Source organism: Electrona antarctica (assembly GCF_951216825.1).
Source record: "Electrona antarctica genome assembly, chromosome: 3".
Taxonomy (NCBI): domain Eukaryota; kingdom Metazoa; phylum Chordata; class Actinopteri; order Myctophiformes; family Myctophidae; genus Electrona; species Electrona antarctica.
In genome coordinates, this window is record NC_136808.1 from 26,697,514 (window position 1) to 26,717,242 (window position 19,729).

Below are 19,729 nucleotides of genomic sequence, written 5' to 3' on the forward strand. Positions count from 1 at the left end.
CAACATAACACTACAGAGAAGAAGAGAAGAAGTCTTGTATCTCGTGTCTTGTATAGTGCTGTTGAGGATCCAGGGGATTGTGGATGTATATGAAGGTCTTGACAGTAGATTCTGAGGGTTTGAGATCGTTGGAGATAACCGAGTGCGTTGGTTGCAATATGAGGGTTGGAAGGAGAGGGCTTCTTTTATACTGTTCAGGTTATCCTATGATGATGTCAGACTGATGTGGCATTGTCTCCATGTATGGAGATCCATGTTATCATGATGATGTCAGACTGATGTGGCATTGTCTCCATGTATGGAGATCCAGGTTATCCTGATGATGTCAGAGTGATGTGTCATCATCTCTATATATGGAGATCGAGGTGATGAGTTCACTAGGGTTCAGCTCCATATGTGGAGATCCAGGTGATGAAGAGTCAGTAATGTCGAGGTCGGTCCACTTCATATATGGTCACGCATCGTGACATCATGTGACATCATAAACGATCTCCATATATGGGTATATAAAGTATGTAGTCGTGACATAGACGACATCGCCAGGGGACCTTCCCCATATATGGGAATGTCAATATAAGGTCCATATATGGGCATTCCCAGATGATGCCATAATACAATCCCTGATGTCATCAATATTAATAAAAAGATGGAGAGACATGGACATGGAGCACTTCACACAGGTGTGATTTTTTGTAATAGTACAACATAAACATCACAGAGACTTTAGTTGTCACTGCACAATGCAATGTACTGTACGTTGCACACATGCCTAAAATTTCTGATATTTGCGCCGCTCTCATTGAAAACAATGTATTTAAAACTCCACATCGTCACTCTCCAGTGCTGCATGAACAGCGCTCGAGTGCTGTTTTCTGCCCCCTCAATGACGCCACTCTCTCTGGTTAGTACCGGTAAGACGCCCTGAGGGCGAGAAGCGACCTCGCACTAAAGGGAGATGGAGATCCATGGGTTGTACCAACTGCGACAACCACAGTGGTTATCATGAGTTCCAATATGGTCATATATTGACATTCCCATATATGGGCTTAATATTGATGACATCAGGGATCTCCATATATGGGCATAACAGGGATTGTACTAGGGCATCGTCTGGGGATGCCCATATATGGTCATATATTGACATTCCCATATATTGACTGACCGTCGGACTTACCGACCGACCGTCGGTCTTTCCGACCGACCGTCGGACTTACCGACCGACCATCGGACTAACGACCGACCGTCGGACTAACGACCGACCGCCGGACTTACCTAACGACGCGGCGGTCGGGTCTATTGGATTTTGCCCTTGCTGGGGGTATTAGGGCATCGGCTGGGGATGCCCATATATGGTCATATATTGACATTCCCATATATGGGCTTAATATTTGTAGGTTTGTAGGTTGAAAGGTATTCCAAAGTGGCGATCAACAACACAGAGCGGAGGAGGAACACGCCCGCTGTGCGCCACCACCGCCACCGCACCCAAGTCTAAGGACCTTTGATGTTTTCCCTTTAAAAGAATCACACCCGTGTGAAGTGAGGGGCACTCTTATCATTATACATCATCATACATCATCTCATGAACAACTGAATTTATGTGATTGGTTAGGCGATTTGCTCATCGTAATGTTTCCCTTCATTGTCAATGGCATTGGTGGTTTGTGTTGCCACAAATTTACGTCATATTTGAGGCACATATGACCTAATTTCTCCTTTCATTGTCAATGGCAAATATGAGACGTGTGGAGCCAAACAAGGAAATAAGGCTGGCACAGCTTATAACTACACTTCTGCTGCCACCTAGTGGCAATAAAAGAGTTAACTCATTCTAGGCCAAGTACTTATTTGACTTCTTTTAACAAATAGTCATCCAGGCCAAAGACGTTTCAGGCTGATGTCTGTGTGCCGTCTGTGAAGAGCCATGTCCGGGGAACAGAACTGTTCCTTTTCAACTACTTTTACTTTAATTAAAAGCTAGATGCAGGGGCTATAATTGGGTCAAGGATCTAGATTTTGTGAGCAATGGTGTACGAGATTGGTAATACATTGGTCAAATCGGGTCAAATCATGATAAGTAACTCATTTTTAGACCATCTGGGGGAAATAAATAAATCTGAGAGTCCCCCCCCATGCAATTCTAGCCTACCTAAAGGTAAAATCCACCCGCCGCCTATGGACCTGCTTTACCTCCTGAGCCACAGCAGGCAGCCGCAAACACAGATCCGTCCTGGCCCTCTTGAGCTGATCTGTGTCTGTATTTCTGCCTCTGCTCCACTGATCCAGAGTCAGCCCTGGTTGACCTGTGTGTGTTTCTGTGTGTTCTTCCACTGATCCAGAGTCAGCCCTGGTTGACATGTGTGTGTGTTTCTGTGTGTTCTTCCACTGATCCAGAGTCAGTCCCGGTCGAGGCCAAGGTTCCCTGGTTAAAACAAGCCCAGGAACTGGAGGAACACCGTACCGCTACAGAGGACCCCACGTGAGTAGCCTTGTGCACGCACGCACGCACGCACGCACGCACGCACGCACGCACGCACGCACGCACGCACGCACGGTTGTTCTGTTATGGCAGTTAGTAGAGGTCCCAGGAGGGGTCCACGCGTACCCCCCATTTTGGGGGGTACGCGTGGACCCCTTTAAGATTTGTTTAAGATTTAAGATTTGTTTTTTTGCAATATGTGGCATGCGCCTGGACCACAAGGCCAGGTGTATTTTCAAAGCACATGCCCGACTGAAACTCTTGTCACAATGTTTACAGTGGTAGGGTTTTCTCCCGTGTGGATACGCTGGTGTGTCTTCAGGGTACTTGACTGCCTGAAACTCTTGCCACAATGTTTACACTGGTAGGGTTTTTCTCCAGTGTGTATACGCTGGTGTATATTCAAATGATCAAGACGACTGAAACTCTTGTCACAACATTTACAGTAGAAAGGTTTTTCTCCTGTGTGGATACGCTGGTGTTTCTTCAAGTCACCTAAAAGAGTGAAACTTTTGTTACACTGTTTACAGTAGTAAGGTCTTTCTCCTGTGTGGATACGCTGGTGCGACTTTAGGCAACTTACGTGACTGAAACTCTTGTCACAATGTTTACAGTCAAAAGGTTTTTCTCCTGTGTGGATATGCTGGTGTGACTTCAGGTGACTTAACTGACTGAAACTCTTGTCACAATGTTTACACTGGTAGGGTTTTTCACCAGTGTGGATATGCTGGTGTGTCTTCAGGGTTCTTGACTGACTGAAACTCTTGTCACAATGTTTACACTGGTAGGGTTTTTCCCCAGTGTGGATACGCTGGTGTATATTCAAATGATCAAGACGACTGAAACTCTTGTCACAATGTTTACAGTGGAAAGGTTTTTCTCCAGTGTGGATACGCTGGTGCTTGATCAGGTCATTTAAATAACTGAAACTCTTGTCACAATGTTTACAGTGGTAGGGATTTTCTCCGGTGTGAATACACAGGTGTCTCTTCAAGTCACCTAACTGACTGAAACTCTTGTCACAATGTTTACAGTGGAAAGGTTTTTCTCCGGTGTGAATACGCAGGTGTCTCTTCAAGTCACCTAACTGACTGAAACTCTTGTCACAATGTTTACAGTGGAAAGGTTTTTCTCCAGTGTGGATACGCTGGTGTCTCTTTAGGAGACATAAAAAACTGAAACTCTTGCCACAATGTTTACAGACGTGGGGTTTCTTTCCTGTGTAAGTCGTCCGATGAGTCTTCACTTCTCCTGGCTGAGTTACAATCGTCTTGGTAAGCTGTTGACGACAGCGCAATCTTGGTTGGTTTGTGTCTGTTTGTTTCTGGCTGTTTAGAGAGCTGTTGATCATCTGACAGGCGGCTGAGGGGATCTGGCCTTTGCTCTGCATTTGGCAGTCCAGGTCATTGTGGCCCTTCTTTGGGTATTCATGAAGGTAGACCTGAGACGTTGAGCCATGCGGACGCTCAGTAAAGCTGACCCGAGTCTGGGGAGACCTCATTCCTTACAGGAGCAGTGGTTAATTCTCAGAAAGGCTGTTATTAAAAGGAATGTGATGAGATTGAGTGTAGGTGTTTCACAGCCTGTTTTTCAGGTGAAAAAAACATCCTGACTCTTTCTGAAATGTTAAAATAACAGTTTATTCACACATTATATATAGGCTGAGTTCAGGGCTGGCCGAAGTCACACACAATACAAACCATCACCATGCATGATTGACTAACAACACCGCTTTGTTCAGGCGCCGCTGCAGTTTGTGCATGTGTCCTGAATTTGGTACGGTCTTATTATAATGCCTATACGGTTCTGTACCTCTGAGTGTACTTGGTGTGGTTGTTATGTCATGTGTTTATGAGGTGACAGTACTTCATTAGACCCCTTGGTGTGGTTGTTATGTCATGTGTTTATGAGGTGACCGTACACTCATTAGACCCCTTGGTGTGGTTGTACAAAATTAAAAATAATAATAAAAAAAAAATCTTCCTTATATATAATAATAATACCTGGTGATCATGTTTTAGGGCGGGGGAAAAAATCACAGCACTCCATCTTTAAAGGCCTCTACTGAGGGAGCAGATTGCATATGGAGGGGTAGGTTGTTGTTCCAGAGCGTTACTCACACTGGTCTATTCTGAGGACGACTGTAGGAGGACGACTGTTTATTTGGAGCTCGGCAATCTGTCCCACATCAAAGGACTAGGACGCTCTCACAGGACTGATAACGCTGTTCCTAATGTGCATGTGTCTGGATCTCTGGTTTGAAGCACAGCTTCTTATCCTGGTCACGATAACATGCACGCACACACGCACTCAGACAATTCTTATCATTGCTGAGACCAAGTTATTAGGGCATACAACCTCGATTGACCCCACCCTGTCATGGTTGCGCATGCAAACGCGCAAGCGAGCGAGCGCACGCACGCACGCACGCACGCACGCACGCACGCACGCACGCACGCACGCACGCACGCACGCACGCACGCACGCACGCACGCACGCACGCACACACACACACACACACACACATGAACCTTATCCAGGGGGTGTGTGAATCTGTCCCGTTCCATTTCCTGTGCTTCCGCTGGCGATGATAAGCATGTGAGTATCACTGCTTTGTGCTGATAGGCTGCTGCTCTGAGCCTGGTCAACACTGATAGGCTGTCTGGGACATGGCGCTTCACAGCGCTCACACACACCTCTCACACACACCTCTCTCACACACACACACACACACACGCACGCACGCACACACACACACACACACGCACAAGCACACGCACACGCACACGCACATGCACACGCACGCACACGCACACGCACACGCACACGCTCGCACAAACACACACACACACACACACACACACACACACACACACACCTCACACACTTTGCACAGACACCTCACACACAGCGCACTCTCTCTCACTAATCTCTCGTGGTGACTGTGGACCCCAGGAAGATTAGCTGTTGCTTTGCACCAGCTAATGGGGATCCTAATTAAACTCTATAAAAAAAATCTATAATCCTCACCACACCAATCCAGCCTGCAGCGGGACCATGAGCTGAGCCAGAACATGTGTTCGGTGAGCTTGTAGATCGGCTACTTTCAGCATGCAGCCAAGTGTAAGCACGGTGGCGCAGTTGCTGTCGCCTCACAGCTACAGAAGGTCCTGGGTTCGATTCCCGCTGGGGACATTGTGGGCGCTAGGGGCGTGTTCAGTGTCCATACTCCATACCCGGGTATACTGTATGTACCAGTCTCTATGTTGTTACTTGCCTGCTTTGAGAAGTAAAGTCACTTAAAGGGCCACTTCACTCCTTTTTCAACCAGATCTTATTTTAATGTTGTTTGGGTAATTTGTGTTTTTTAGATATTTTAGTATTTCAAAGTGTCCATGGTCTCCATGATGTCATGGACACTGGGCTCACTTCCTTCCTGGACTACAATTCCCATAATGCTTTGGTGCACTGCCCCTCCTTGTGGATAGGGGGAGGGCTGTCTTTCTGAGACAACATGTAGTCCAGGGAGCAAGTGAGCCCAGTGTCCATGACATCATGGAGCCCATGAACTTTGAAATACTAAAATATCTAAAAAAAAAAAATTACCCACATCATAACCCCCAGGAAAGTGTTTCTTGTCTCCCAAACATCATTAAAATAAGATCTGGTTGCAAAAGGGGTGAAGTGGCCCTTTAACTATAAAGTTGTCGTCCAGCCTCATCGATACATTATTGGGTTAACGTAAAGGGTCTTTCTGTGTGTAGTTTGTATGTTTGGATCAGAGGCGGAACAACCCGGTACTGGGCCGGGGGGTTGGCCGCACGACCGGGCCTCACCGAACCGGACACCCAAAGCACCCCCCATGCCATATATCGGCGGTGACGCTTGACGTCGCGTAACATCACTTTTAAACAAACATATCCTACAAATCGTAGTTATTTGTATGCTTGCTGCATGTGTGCAAGCACCAGACCGCGGAGCTGCAGCAGGTAAAAGGACCCACTTCTGAACTAAAATGAATATGGCACAGCGGCCAGTCGAGCCAACAGTTCCAAGTACATCCTTGCAGGCAGTGACAGTACTGCAGGTCTACTGTAGCCTGCCTGCCTACCTGTTAATGTTTTGGCAGCTGCTGCTGCTGATTTTACCAGCGTCAGCGTGATACTTTTACAATTAATTAATTACTCACCTAATGCTGGCTACCGCCGGCAGTAGCTTGATAGGATCCACTTCTACCATGTTTAACGTATATTCCAAAGTGTGTAGCCTACACATTGTTTATGTCAAAGATTCGCAGCATCATGGCTTTCATAACTTTGGTTAAAAGCAATCCACCACCACCATCACTTCTAATCAATGTTTACAGTCAGTCAGTCCCTCCCTCCCGGCAAAATGATCTGAAAAACTGTCTGTCATGGAAGTAGGGCAGGTTACAACCGAACAGACTTTCTCTTCCTCTTCAAAATAAGAGCTATACTTGTAATGATTAGTCAACACTAGTTTTATTTCTTAAGTGAACTTGCAGGATGTGTAGATATTGTAGGAGCCGATCTACCATAGGCCATCACATCATGTACTGTATGTGCCATCATGCCATGTCTAACATTCCTGTTAGTGTGCTTTGTCACCCCCTACAGACATGGCAGAACTAGAGGACATAAATACCTGGCCATCAGAGGGCCAGGTGTAGTTGATTGGAGGTTCACAGCTTTTTACGTCTGGTTTTTGTTGCTCTACACCTCCTTCTATTCTAAGTTACAGTTTATATGCTAAAAGTATTTTTATTTTGTTTTCAACTTGGATAAAAAAAACCTTTTGAGTTCAACTTTAACTTTTCGTCTGGACATTCCTCATTTCCCTTTTTTGGTCACGTTTGCTGCACAAAGCCAGTCAGTTAGAAAAAGGTACTCTCAATCAACCACCACAAGAACAAAAGGTCTCTACAGATATATTTGTAGCGCCCTGAGAGATAAAGCTTTGAATGGGTATCTGGGGTATACCCCTTCAATTAATACCCAAAGAGGAAGTGTAGTGCCGAGGATTACATTAGATAATGGACACTGAAAAAATGGGTTGCAAAACATAAATAAAAAATCACACCCGTGTGAACTGAGTGGTGTAAGGTCTGTCTGACGTAATGAAATCATGTCTGACATAATGAAATCACACCCGGGTGTGATTTCATTACCTGGCTTTGTTTGTGCAGAAAAAATGAGAATGGTTGCTATGTTCACCCTGTTCACCCGGGTGTGATTTCATTACGTCATTACAACAGGGTGAACATAGCAACCATGCTCATTTTTGCTGCACAAAAAAGCCAGTTGTAGGAGTGGTTTACACCACTCAAAAGTGTGTGGGGGTAGAATTAAGCATCATAGAGCACCGAAGTCTGACGTCACTTTCAGTAGACTGCGTCAATACACAGGTTCATGTATTTTTTTATTTGCATTGTAATCTCCATAGGGGGATTTTAGGTCGCTTCATATAAGAACTGTGTTTGAAAAATAAACCGACCACCCCGGCCTTTCTGTCAGGGGAGTGGCAGAAAAAACGTAATTTCAATAAAATAAAAATAAACGTAATTAACATTCATTTTCTGTTGTGCGACGGGCAGATGCAGCCATCCGCCTACCCGGAAATGTAGTCTCTGGGTTGTTTGGCTCGTTTCTAACGCTTATTTTGTTACTCTTTGGGTATATTTGTACATTTCCACCTTCAGTCGATGCTTCATATCCATATGAGTGAAAAGGCCGGGGTGATCGGTTTATTTTTCAAACACAGTTCTTATCCTATGGAGATTACAATGCAAATAAAAAGTACACGAACCTGGGGACTGACGCCCAGGACTTTGACGTCAGGACTTTGGTGCTCTATAACGACTAAATTGGGGAGAAAAAGGGGGGTAAAAATAATTGGCTACTCTTCTAAATTTACTCATTTACCGAGGATCATATCGTTTGGAGAAATGAGACGTAAATCAAGCTTGTTTTGGTCCAAAAAGTCAGAGAAATTATGATTCTAAAAACGGTGTCCCCATAGCATAATACCGCATTAAACTGTGTCTCCATAGACGGCATCATTTTCATTGGGATTCGAGTGTTAACGAGCACGTACAGAACACAGTTGTGAACCGTAATCAATTGATATTAACAAAAATCACACCCGTGTGAAGGTGAGGGGCGCTCTAATCATCGTACATAATCATCAAGAACGGTGGTCCCTTATTGGCCAAGGGTATACCCAGCTGATTTGCTCAGACACATTCTCCATCCATTGTCAATGGCATTTTTAATGTTTGTTCAGACAACACATTCATTAAACACTATAGCTGTTTATAGGCTCAAGAAAGGCGTGAAAAGGCGATCTCGGCACTGTGGACGTTAGGACCAGAAGTCGTCAAAAGGCGATCTCGGCACTGTGGGCGTTAGGACCAGAAGTCGTGAAAAGGCGATCTCGGCACTGTGGACGTTAGGACCAGAAGTCGTCAAAAGGCGATCTCGGCACTGTGGGCATTAGGACCAGAAGTCGTGAGAAGGCGATCTCGGCACTGTGGGCATTAGGACCAGAAGTCGTGAATAGGCGATCTCGGCACTGTGGGCGTTAGGACCAGAAGTCGTCAAAAGGCAATCTCGGCACTGTGGGCGTTATGACCAGAAGTCGTCAAAAGGCAATCTTGGCGCCGAGTGAGTTAAAAAAAAGAATTTTTTTTGGTGTGTTCCAGGTTCATAGTGGGGACCTGGTCTCCCTGCAGCGCCACCTGTGGGCCTGGCAGACAGAGCCGCGAGGTGAGGTGCAAGGTGCTGCTGTCCTTCACCCAGACGGAGGTGGACCTCCCAGAGGCCGAGTGTGGAGAGGACCGGCCCCGCGCGGAGAGGCCCTGCACCGCGGGGCCCTGTGAGGGCTTCCTCCAGGAGCCTGCTGGCGCTGGGGGCCCCCTCGCGCAGCCAGGAGGCAAGCTCCACCACTGGGACTACAGGGGCTTCTCTGCCTGCTCGGCAACGTGTGCCACGGGTGAGAAGATCCGTTCCTTTGTGATGTAAACTGAATCGGGAACAGACGGAAAATGTTTGTGGACTACATTTTTTCCACTGACGAAAACGAAATAAATACTAAATACTAAATATTCTCTTATGGGGGTCCTTGGCATATCTTTTCAAATGGTGGCCCGTGGGCTAATTAGTGTCAAATTGCGGGTCCTTGTCATGAAGGTGCAAGGTGTGTACCCCTCTCTCCAGGGAAGCAGACTAACTCTATATGTACCTCTCTGCCTGTCTCTCTCTCTCTCTCTGTCTCTCTCTCTCTCTCTCTCTCTCTCTCTCTCTCTCTCTCTCCAGGGAAGCAGACTGCAGTGGTGAGGTGTGTGAATCGTCAGAAAGCCGAGGAGGTAGACGGCTGGATGTGTGAGCCCTCCGGCAGACCACCGCTTATGGTCCGCATCTGCAATCCTGAGCCCTGCCCCCCCAGGTAACCACCTGCAATCCTGAGCCCTGCCCCCCCAGGTAAACACCTGCAATCCTGAGCCCTGCCCCCCCAGGTAAACACCTGCAATCCTGAGCCCTGCCCCCCCAGGTAAACACCTGCAATCCTGAGCCCTGCCCCCCCCAGGTAACCACCTGCAATCCTGAGCCCTTCCCCCCCAGGTAACCACCTGCAATCCTGAGCCCTGCCCCCCCAGGTAAACACCTGCAATCCTGAGCCCTGCCCTCCCAGGTAACCACCTGCAATCCTGAGCCTGATCCCCCAGGTAACCACCTGCAATCCTGAGCCCTGCCCCCCCAGGTATCACCTGCAATCCTGAGCCCTGCCCCCCCAGGTATCACCTGCAATCCTGAGCCCTGCCCCCCCAGGTAAAGACCTGCAATCCTGAGCCCTGCCCCCCCAGGTAATCACCTGCAATCCTGAGCCCTGCCCCCCCAGGTAATCACCTGCAACCCTGAGCCCTGCCCCCCCAGGTAAACACCTGCAACCCTGAGCCCTGTCCCCCCGGGGAACCACCTGCAACCCTGAGCCCTGTTCCCCCGGGTAACCACCTGCAACCCTTATGGGTCTGTAACTCTGAGAGTTACATTTACATTGATTTTATAATGTAAATCGGGGGTCCATTAAATGGAGTTCAAACTGGGGTCCTTGAAATTAATCGGGTTGAGAATCACTGCTAGAGCCATACAAATCTTCTCTTCCCTGGCATATCTTTTCAAATAGGGGTCCGCGGGCTAATTAGTGTCGGTTTGGGGGTCCTTGACATGAAAAGGTTTTTGAGAACCACTGGCGTAGGATGTTTGCGGAGGGCCAATCTGGGAGCCCATGTATGTCCCTACAGTCCAGTACATCCTGTTGTCGGCCAGCCAATCCCCTGATCACCCTATAGGGCTGGGGGGCGGGGAGATAAGGATCATCCCGCCAATCCCCTGATCACCAGCGCAATCTGTAGAATCAGAGCCAGTCATTTAACAAACACACCAAACAGGTGGTTCCAATATGGCTGCATGGCGAAGCCCTCTCTGCTTTTTTGGTCTTCTTTCATGAAACCCTTTATGCCTCAGACATGAGCAGCAGGAGCTCTGAGAGGGGGGCGAACACTCTGAAACCGAACCACACATTTTTAAAACATTAATCATTCGCCCCCGCCGCGTTAGAATAACTTGGAAATGAAGTTCATCGCTGGAATTAAAGTTTAAAATAAACACGACCGCTTGAATCATTTCTGAATAAACACTGTGATTGTGTGATGGTTGGAGGGCTTTATACGAGGGGAGTGGGAGACTGAACGCAGTTCTAGGGACCTGTTATTCTTTTGTTGTGTGATTGATGTGCCGTTTGGACCCACAGAACAACAGCTAGTAGCTTACAGAACAAACACAATAAGACGTGCAGTCAGTCGGCTGTCCTCGAGAAAATAAACAGCCGTAGACACGGTGGCTCCTGAACACTGGGAGAGGCAGTGGCTCAGGGGCAGAGTGGCCGCTTAGGAACCACAAGCATCCCAGTTCGATCCCCCACAGTTGTTGTCGAAGTGTCCTTGAGCAAGATCCTATAATTTCTACCAACCTCCCAATGGCAGGTTGGTGCCTTGCCTCTGCCATCAGTGTGTGAATGGGTGAATGTACTGTAATGTTAATCACTATAGGGGTGTGTGTGTGTGTGTGTGTGTGTGTGTGTGTGTGCGTGTGTGCGTGTGTGCGTGAATGTAAAGCACCTTGTATAAAGGCGCTTTATAAATGCACCATTTACCTACTGTAGTCAGTATGATGCAAAACATCTGAACACTGGGAGAGGCCTACTGTAGTCAGTCATCACAAATGTGACGAGGTCTTCACATTTGGAAAAGTGGCTATAGCCGTTTTTAGCCCAAGCAGTGTTTTTCGTGCAGGGGGGGGCACAGGTTAGTCCGACATATTAGTCTGACTATGTGCATGCCGGTTAAGACTCACCTGTGGCTCCCGCGTGCGGTTAAAGTTAGGGTTAGTATGGGGCTCTATGGTCGGAACATTGGGTAGTCGGTTTTTTGCGGTGTCAGATTATTGGAACGTCGCAATAACGATATGCAGTTTTGCACCCATTTGTGCAAAACAAATGCTTGCAATGGATTCAGAATCATGAAAAACCCCTAGTTTCACCTGTCACATGCTTCTTGAAGCAGAATTTAATTTTGTAAATTGTGCTTGCATCCAGCACAGCGATAGTTCATTACAGACACACACACATGCTACCCAACTTTCAGCAGCTGTCACAGATTCCCCTTTTAGGGAAAGTGAATGTCAGTCTTTGTGAGATGTGTTACAAGACTCCTTTACAAACACATTGGTAAAGAAATGTATTGGTAACATAATTTATTCTCAGATTTTTGTTTAAATCCCATGAAGGTCAGTGGGTGTATAATAGCAGCAGCAGAGGCATGACTTATGTTAGTGCCCTCTTGTCCCGCGTGCACACATAGACATCAAAGGGGGCTTCAGCCCCTGCCCTTTTACCCGTCTGTAAATCAACTGCCCTTTCCAGACCACAAATTCAGCATTTACTATGGTGAAAGAAATGCAAATGGCATGCCACACTCCTTTCCATGCCATGCCGGAAGGCAGCATTCAGGAGAATTGCTTGCTTTTTTTCCCGAAGTCTCCTGAACTTGAACACAGCATTTTGCGCTGAACAAATTTGTTTAGAAATCCATGTCGTACACTGCATCTCCACTTAACAGGATTTCAGCCCTTGCCCCTCTAACACCACTAGTTCCACTAGCTCTCCTCTGACGACACAACTCAGGCTCTGGGAAAGGATTAGCATGAAGCTAATAATAGTATAATACACGGACGTCTCCCACATGAAGTGGTTACTCAGCAGGTCAAGGACTACATGTTGTACAATAGGCCTACAGTACACATGTCTTCTCTTCTCTTTGATGTTGACCCTGGCAGTACAGTTTGAAGGAAATCACACGCACGCAAGCACTCGCTCACGCTTGCGCACTCGCTCACGCTCGCGCACACGCACACGCCCACACACACACACACACACACACACACACACACACACACACACACACAGCGGCTGCTTTAGAGACTGTCTGTCTGTCTGAGAGAGAGAGAGAGAGAGAGAGAGAGAGAGAGAGAGAGAGAGAGAGAGAGAGAGAGAGAGAGAGAGAGAGAGAGAGAGAGAGAGAGAGAGAGAGAGAGAGAGAGAGAGAGAGAGAGAGAGAGAGCAGCTCATTGTTGCGTTGTGTTTAGTTTTCTTATAAATGAAGTTTAGTACAATTAAAAGCTTCCAAATGTTGCTTAAATACAGTAGTTGATTTAAATGCACTTAGTTGGGTTGTCCCAATCCGGTCACGTGATCGGAAATCGGGGCAAAAAAAAAACGAAAAAAAAACGTGATCCCTATAATATCAATATTTTATCCATATCAACAGTGACACTTTTAGGGCTGACCTCGATGAGTCGAATAGTCGACTAATCGATCGGAACGGGTCTCAGTTGACTGACAACCTCTCAGTCGATGTTCACCAAAAAAGTCGGGACGAATTTTTTCTTTTGGGCCGGGTGGAAAACCCCTCCGTTATAATGGTATGCTCCCAGTCCCCGCACCGCAGCATCGGGGAACAACACTCTGGCAGCCAGAGTAAAGGCTGGGAGGGACCGAGCCGAGGGAGGCTACTGTACTGTAGCCTACATGTTGTTTATGCTCCGGAGTCCAGTCCATGCAGTTTAATAATATACAGTCACAACAGAATGCACACTGCTGTCTCGTGTCTCATCACAATCCCAATGCGCCACCCGTGAAGTCGGGGGGAAAATAAAAAACAGGCTGCTAGTGTTAGTGTAGGGTCGGGGATCGTTAGCTTAGCGCGTAGCTACTGATTCAACCCACTGATTGAACTTCATCTCCGCCTGTAATCTAGGTTATTTTTTTATTGACAACGTGAACGAACCCCGACACCAGCGCTGCAAAAATAGACAGATCTACAAGCTCTCAACGCGTAGCGAACGGCGCTGCAAAAACAGGCAGGACGCGATGCCTTGAGAGCTTGTGGATCAGCCACCCCGACGGTGCGGGGAGGCAAGAGTTCTCCGGGGAGGAGGAGAAGTTACCAGGGCAGGCTACATGTTGCTGCGGCTAACAACACTGTCACCAGCCAGTGGTTGTGATGTTAGCTTGTGCAGCTGCTTGTCCGTTCCAACTTCACTTCATCTCCACCTGTAACTTATTTTTTATTTTGTTACCCTGGCTGCGCTGCGCTGCAAAAATAGACGGATCTACAAGCTCTCAACGCGTAGCGAACGGCGCTGCAAAAACAGGCAGGACGCGGCGCCTTGAGAGCTTATCGCCCAACCTTAATGCAAATGTGTTGTTTTTTTTTGGGGGGGGGGGGGGGGGTGCAGGGGGGTGTTCAGTCAGTCGACTATCAGTCGACTAACAGCAAATTTATTCATATTAATTTCGACTATACAAATCCTTAGTCGGGGACAGCCCTAGACACTTTAGGTCTGTCACGGTTTGCAGAAGATTGAACCCAAGCGCAGAGCCATAAGCAGAGAAAGTTCAAAATGTATTTATTAGAGCAGTTAAACATACAATCAAAAGTAGTTTAAACTCCAAAACAGAAAAAAGCAGGGAGTCAAAAATGCTAAACTCTTCAAAAGTCACAATAACAAAAACAGTCCGAAGACAAACCTTTCAAAGAGCTCAAAGTAGTAATGTCCCAAAGCAGAATGTTTCAGTGGCGTGAAACAAAGAACCAGAACCAGGAGCGTCACAGGAAACAGAGAGTATGTACTGGCAGTGTGTGTATGGAAAGAGTCCAGTCATATAGGGGGCAGGATGATTGGAGAAGTGTCCTCAGGTGTGAAAGGGGCATGGCACTGTTGGGCTAATGAGGGAGTGTGTGCAGGTGTGTGGCAAGGACTGAGAGCTGGAATGTAATGTGGGAGAGGTTGACATGGAGACATGGTCTGTGGGGCGACAGACCATGACAGTACCTCCCTCTTAAGGGACGGCTTCCAGACGTCCCACCATGCTGGCCTGGAGCACAGAGCAGGGTGGGCGGAGGGGGCCTGGAGGAGGGGAACTGATGCCGAGCAGGTGACGTCAGGTGGGCGGCCAGGATGCTGGGACAAGGTGTCAGGCGAACGGCCTGGGTGCTGGGACGAGACGGTCAAGTTGTCGTCGGGCGGACGGCCGGGAGGCCGAGACGAGGCGGTCAAGTTGTCGGGCGGACGCCCGGGAGGCCGAGACGAGGTGGTCAGGTTGTAGTCGGGCGGGCGACCGGGAGGGCGAGACGAGGCGGTCAAGTTGTCGGGTGGACGGCCGGGAGGCCGAGACGAGGCGGTCAAGTTGTCGTCGGGCGGACGGCCGGGAGGCAGAGACGAGGCGGTCAAGTTGTCGTCGGGCGGACGGCCGGGAGGCAGAGACGAGGCGGTCAGGTTGTCGTCGGGCGGACGGCCGGGAGGCAGAGATGAGGCGGTCAGGTTGTCGTCGGGCGGACGGCCGGGAGGCAGAGATGAGGCGGTCAGGTTGTCGTCGGGCGGACGGCCGGGAGGCTGAGACGGCAGAGATGAGGCGGAAAACTTGGGAGGCGACGCAATGGATGCCGCAGGCAGAGGCGACGCCACAGGAGATACTGCAGGCAGAGGTGACGCCACACGAGATGCTGCAGGCTCTGGAGCCGAAGCTGCAGGCGTCAGAGCTACAGGAGCCATTGCTGCAGACTCAAGAGGGAGGGCTGCAGGCGGAGCTGCAGGGTCAGGAGGCGGGGCTGCAGGCTCAGGAGGCGAGGCTGCAGGCGGAGCTGCAGGCTCAGGAGGCGGGGCTGCAGGCGGAGCTGCAGGCTCAGGAGGCGGGGCTGCAGGCGGAGCTGCAGGCTCAGGAGGCGAGGCTGCAGGCGGAGCTGCAGGCTCAGGAGGCGGGGCTGCAGGCGGAGCTGCACATCGAGGAGACAAGGAGGGTGCTGCACACCCAGGAGAGGATGCTGCACACCCAGGAAAGGAGGATGCTGCACACCCAGGAGAGGAGGATGCTGCACACCCAGGAGAGGAGGATGCTGCACACCCAGGAGAGGAGGAGGATGCTGCAGACGGGACCCCCGAGGACACTGCACACCCAGGAGATGAGGAGGATGCTACAGATTCTGGAGACTGGACTGCAGGTGGAACTGCAGGCACAGGAGGTGGTGGAGAGCTGGGCAGGCAGGGCTGCGGAGGGCTGGGCAGGCAGGGCTGCGGAGGGCTGGGCAGGCAGGGCTGCTGCGGAGAGCCGGGCAGCGGAGAGCCGGGCAGGCTGGGCGGCGGAGAGCCGGGCAGAAGGGTGGTCTGGACACCAGGCAGCGAAGTGCTGGACAGTGAAGACCGCTGGGGATGTAGGGAGCCATGGCGACCACGCCTTCCCCTAGCAGGCCCACGGTTCCCCACACAAAGGGCTAGGCGCGACCCCTCATAAGGGTCCTGGACTTGAACCGGCTCAGAGTACACAGGTATTTTCACATGTTTGCAGAAAAATGAAAATAAGTCCAAGGGTTGGTTCCTTTGTTGGTCTGGAACAGGGCAGGCTGATTGCAGACTCACCACTCCAAGCCTAATGGAGTTGGGAGCTGGCTGAGAGGTATTGAGGCGTCTTCAAAGTCCTTAAGCCTCCCACGCACCACATTCAGGTGGGGGACAAAATGGCTTACCCATGGTCTCTCCTTGAACCACTGCTGCTGTGTTGATATCTCCACTTGGAGTTCAGTACGCAGTTTAGGTGGAGAGGCCAAGAGACGAGAAACCACATTTTCTAATTCTGCCACCTTTCTATGAAAAAGCTTTAGCTCTGCTGGGTTCATTATGGCCAGTACATTCTGTCACGGTTTGCAGAAGATTGAACCCAAGCGCAGAGCCATAAGCAGAGAAAGTTCAAAATGTATTTATTAGAGCAGTTAAACATACAATCAAAAGTAGTTTAAACTCCAAAACAGAAAAAAGCAGGGAGTCAAAAATGCTAAACTCTTCAAAAGTCACAATAACAAAAACAGTCCGAAGACAAACCTTTCAAAGAGCTCAAAGTAGTAATGTCCCAAAGCAGAATGTTTCAGTGGCGTGAAACAAAGAACCAGAACCAGGAGCGTCACAGGAAACAGAGAGTATGTACTGGCAGTGTGTGTATGGAAAGAGTCCAGTCATATAGGGGGCAGGATGATTGGAGAAGTGTCCTCAGGTGTGAAAGGGGCATGGCACTGTTGGGCTAATGAGGGAGTGTGTGCAGGTGTGTGGCAAGGACTGAGAGCTGGAATGTAATGTGGGAGAGGTTGACATGGAGACATGGTCTGTGGGGCGACAGACCATGACAAGGTCACATACATACACACACACACACACACACACACACACACACACACACACACACACACACACACACACACACACACACACACACACACACACACACACACACACACACACACACACACACACACACACACACACACACACACACACACACACATACATACATACATACATACATACATACATACATAACATACATACATAAAGCCAATCATTGGAGCGGTGTGCACCGCTCAAAAACGTGATCGGGACATGCTTATTGCTTAGAAGCACTAGGCATTTGCTTTCCACCCCTGTGTCTACTCTGCATATAGGAGGTGGTACAGTACAGTACAGTACAGTACAGTACAGTACAGTACAGTACAGTACAGTACAGTACAGTACAGTACAGTACAGTACAGTACAGTACAGTACAGTACAGTACATGAGTAAATGTACTTATACGGTGTCTACTCTGCAGATGGGAGGTGGTACAGTACAGTAATGAGTGTGTACTCTCTGCAGATGGGAGGTGACCGCGTGGACGCGTTGCTCCGCGTCTTGCGGTGTGGGCATCCACACGCGGGACGTGTTCTGCTCGCGCCTGCTTTCCGTGGACCAGCGGACCGGCGCGCACGTGTCCGAGGACCAGTGCACGGAGTTCAAACCGGCCGTCCTGCAGCCCTGCAACCAAGTGGACTGCCCCCCCACCTGGGAGACAGAGCCCTGGCAGCCGGTAAGCACTGGTGGAAACTATATAACTACGGTAAGTAGCCTGGCCTACCAGTCCCATGGCGGACACTCAACCACAAGGCCATTGATCTACGGTAAGTACCAGGGGTCAATGTCTCCGTGACATTTGCCACATGTCTCCGTCTGTGGCAAATTTTAGATTAAAGCAATAAGCCACAATAGGGTGTCAGGTTACCGGTTATTTATAATGGCTGAGTACTTGTAGGCTACTTCTACTCTGCTACATCTCTTTAGTTGAACTTTGTATTATTATTACAAAACATAGCCTACAGTAAGCACGTCAGCCCTATATACATTTCAGCCATTTGAAAATAGCAGATCTACAAGCTCACAGAGTTTGTAGATGAATATCTTGGGTCAAAACAAGCGGATCATTTCTTCTAACGATATGATTACAACAAGTATGTTTTGGGTGAATTAAATGTCAACCGTGGGACAGCTGGTTACATGTCTGATTCATGTCTGATTTTCACTTCTTGATTCTTGGTTTCCGAGTGAAACGGCTTTCAGAATAAGATGCTTCGCCTATTAATTCGCCTGAAATGACCCTGAGCCAACACCAGAAATCTTTCGTCATACGGAATAAACACTAACATGCACATGTGTCTTTACAACGCAGTAATTTATTGACAGAGCTTAAAACAACACTTGCATTGTTTTCCGCTCTGTCAATAAATAGTTTTGGGAGCTTTTAAAACGGTGTGCGAATCTCCTCTTTCCTTTCTTAGTTATTATTTTGGATCCTGCACCCGTTGAAATTTGTGGATGTGCGTGCACCTCTTGACCATTGCTCTTTACAACGCAGACTCACAAAAAACAAAGGGCATTTTGGGTCGCGGAATATGCCTTTTGGGGAGCGAGACAGCATGTATGAATCTCTCTCTCTCTCTCTCTCTCTCTCTCTCTCGCTCTCTCCCCCCCTCCCAGTGCTCCCAGTCGTGCGGTGGGGGGGTCCAGGTGCGTCAGGTGCACTGTAAACAGCTGCTGTCCACGGGGGCATACCAGAGGCTGCCACTGGGGGGCGACGGCGGGGGGCACTGCCAGGGTCACAGACCCCCAGCCCAGCGGGCCTGTGCCAACATCGACTGTCTGCCCTTCATGGCCGGAGGAGAGTGGGGCAAGGTGAGTGGACCCAGAGGCTGGCAAAGGGAACGGAGGTATATACAGTAGTGTTGTTCATTTTGACGACACATTTTGAGTTTAGTTTGAGTCAGTCTTTTGAATAAATTGTAATTTAGTTTTAAAGTCATATTTTAATCATCTTGAAATGTTTTTAGTTTTTGTCGACTAAATATCATGAGATTTTAGTCGTCTAAATCTACAGTTGATTCTGTCGACAAACAGTAGGTGAAAAAAAACACCCCTTAAGGCTAAACCCCACCCATCAGAGTTGTGGCTTCCAAAGGTACCTTTCAGGCAAAGGTACCTATCAAAACCTGAGAGGAACAGACGAAGTGGTAAGGACTGTATGTCGGCGGGCCTTGATGCACGGCGTCATGATTTTACACTTGGTTGCATGCTTAAAATGGCAGATCTACATGCTCACATCGTGTTGCACTGCAACCACACATAACATGACTTGTCATTTACAGTAGTTCTACTGGATCTCTATAGTCCCTCCCTAAACATGTTAGTCTTTATTTGTTGACAAAATTGTCAATATACATAGTCTTAGTTTTTACTCATCATAGCTTAGTTTTAATGTAAT

At 48.5% G+C, this 19,729-nt stretch overlaps 1 protein-coding gene across 1 annotated transcript in view; it reads left to right on the plus strand.

Annotated features, from left to right (window-relative positions):
- The window catches only part of adamtsl3 (ADAMTS-like 3), a 207,147-nt gene that overhangs the window by 151,525 nt on the left and 35,893 nt on the right, over nucleotides 1–19,729 (plus strand). The window contains exons 15-19 of the mRNA XM_079496541.1: nucleotides 2,395–2,479; nucleotides 9,201–9,490; nucleotides 9,814–9,943; nucleotides 17,794–18,004; nucleotides 18,949–19,143. Of these exons, the coding sequence (XP_079352667.1) occupies nucleotides 2,395–2,479; nucleotides 9,201–9,490; nucleotides 9,814–9,943; nucleotides 17,794–18,004; nucleotides 18,949–19,143 (911 nt within the window). The remainder of the gene's footprint in view (nucleotides 1–2,394; nucleotides 2,480–9,200; nucleotides 9,491–9,813; nucleotides 9,944–17,793; nucleotides 18,005–18,948; nucleotides 19,144–19,729) is intronic.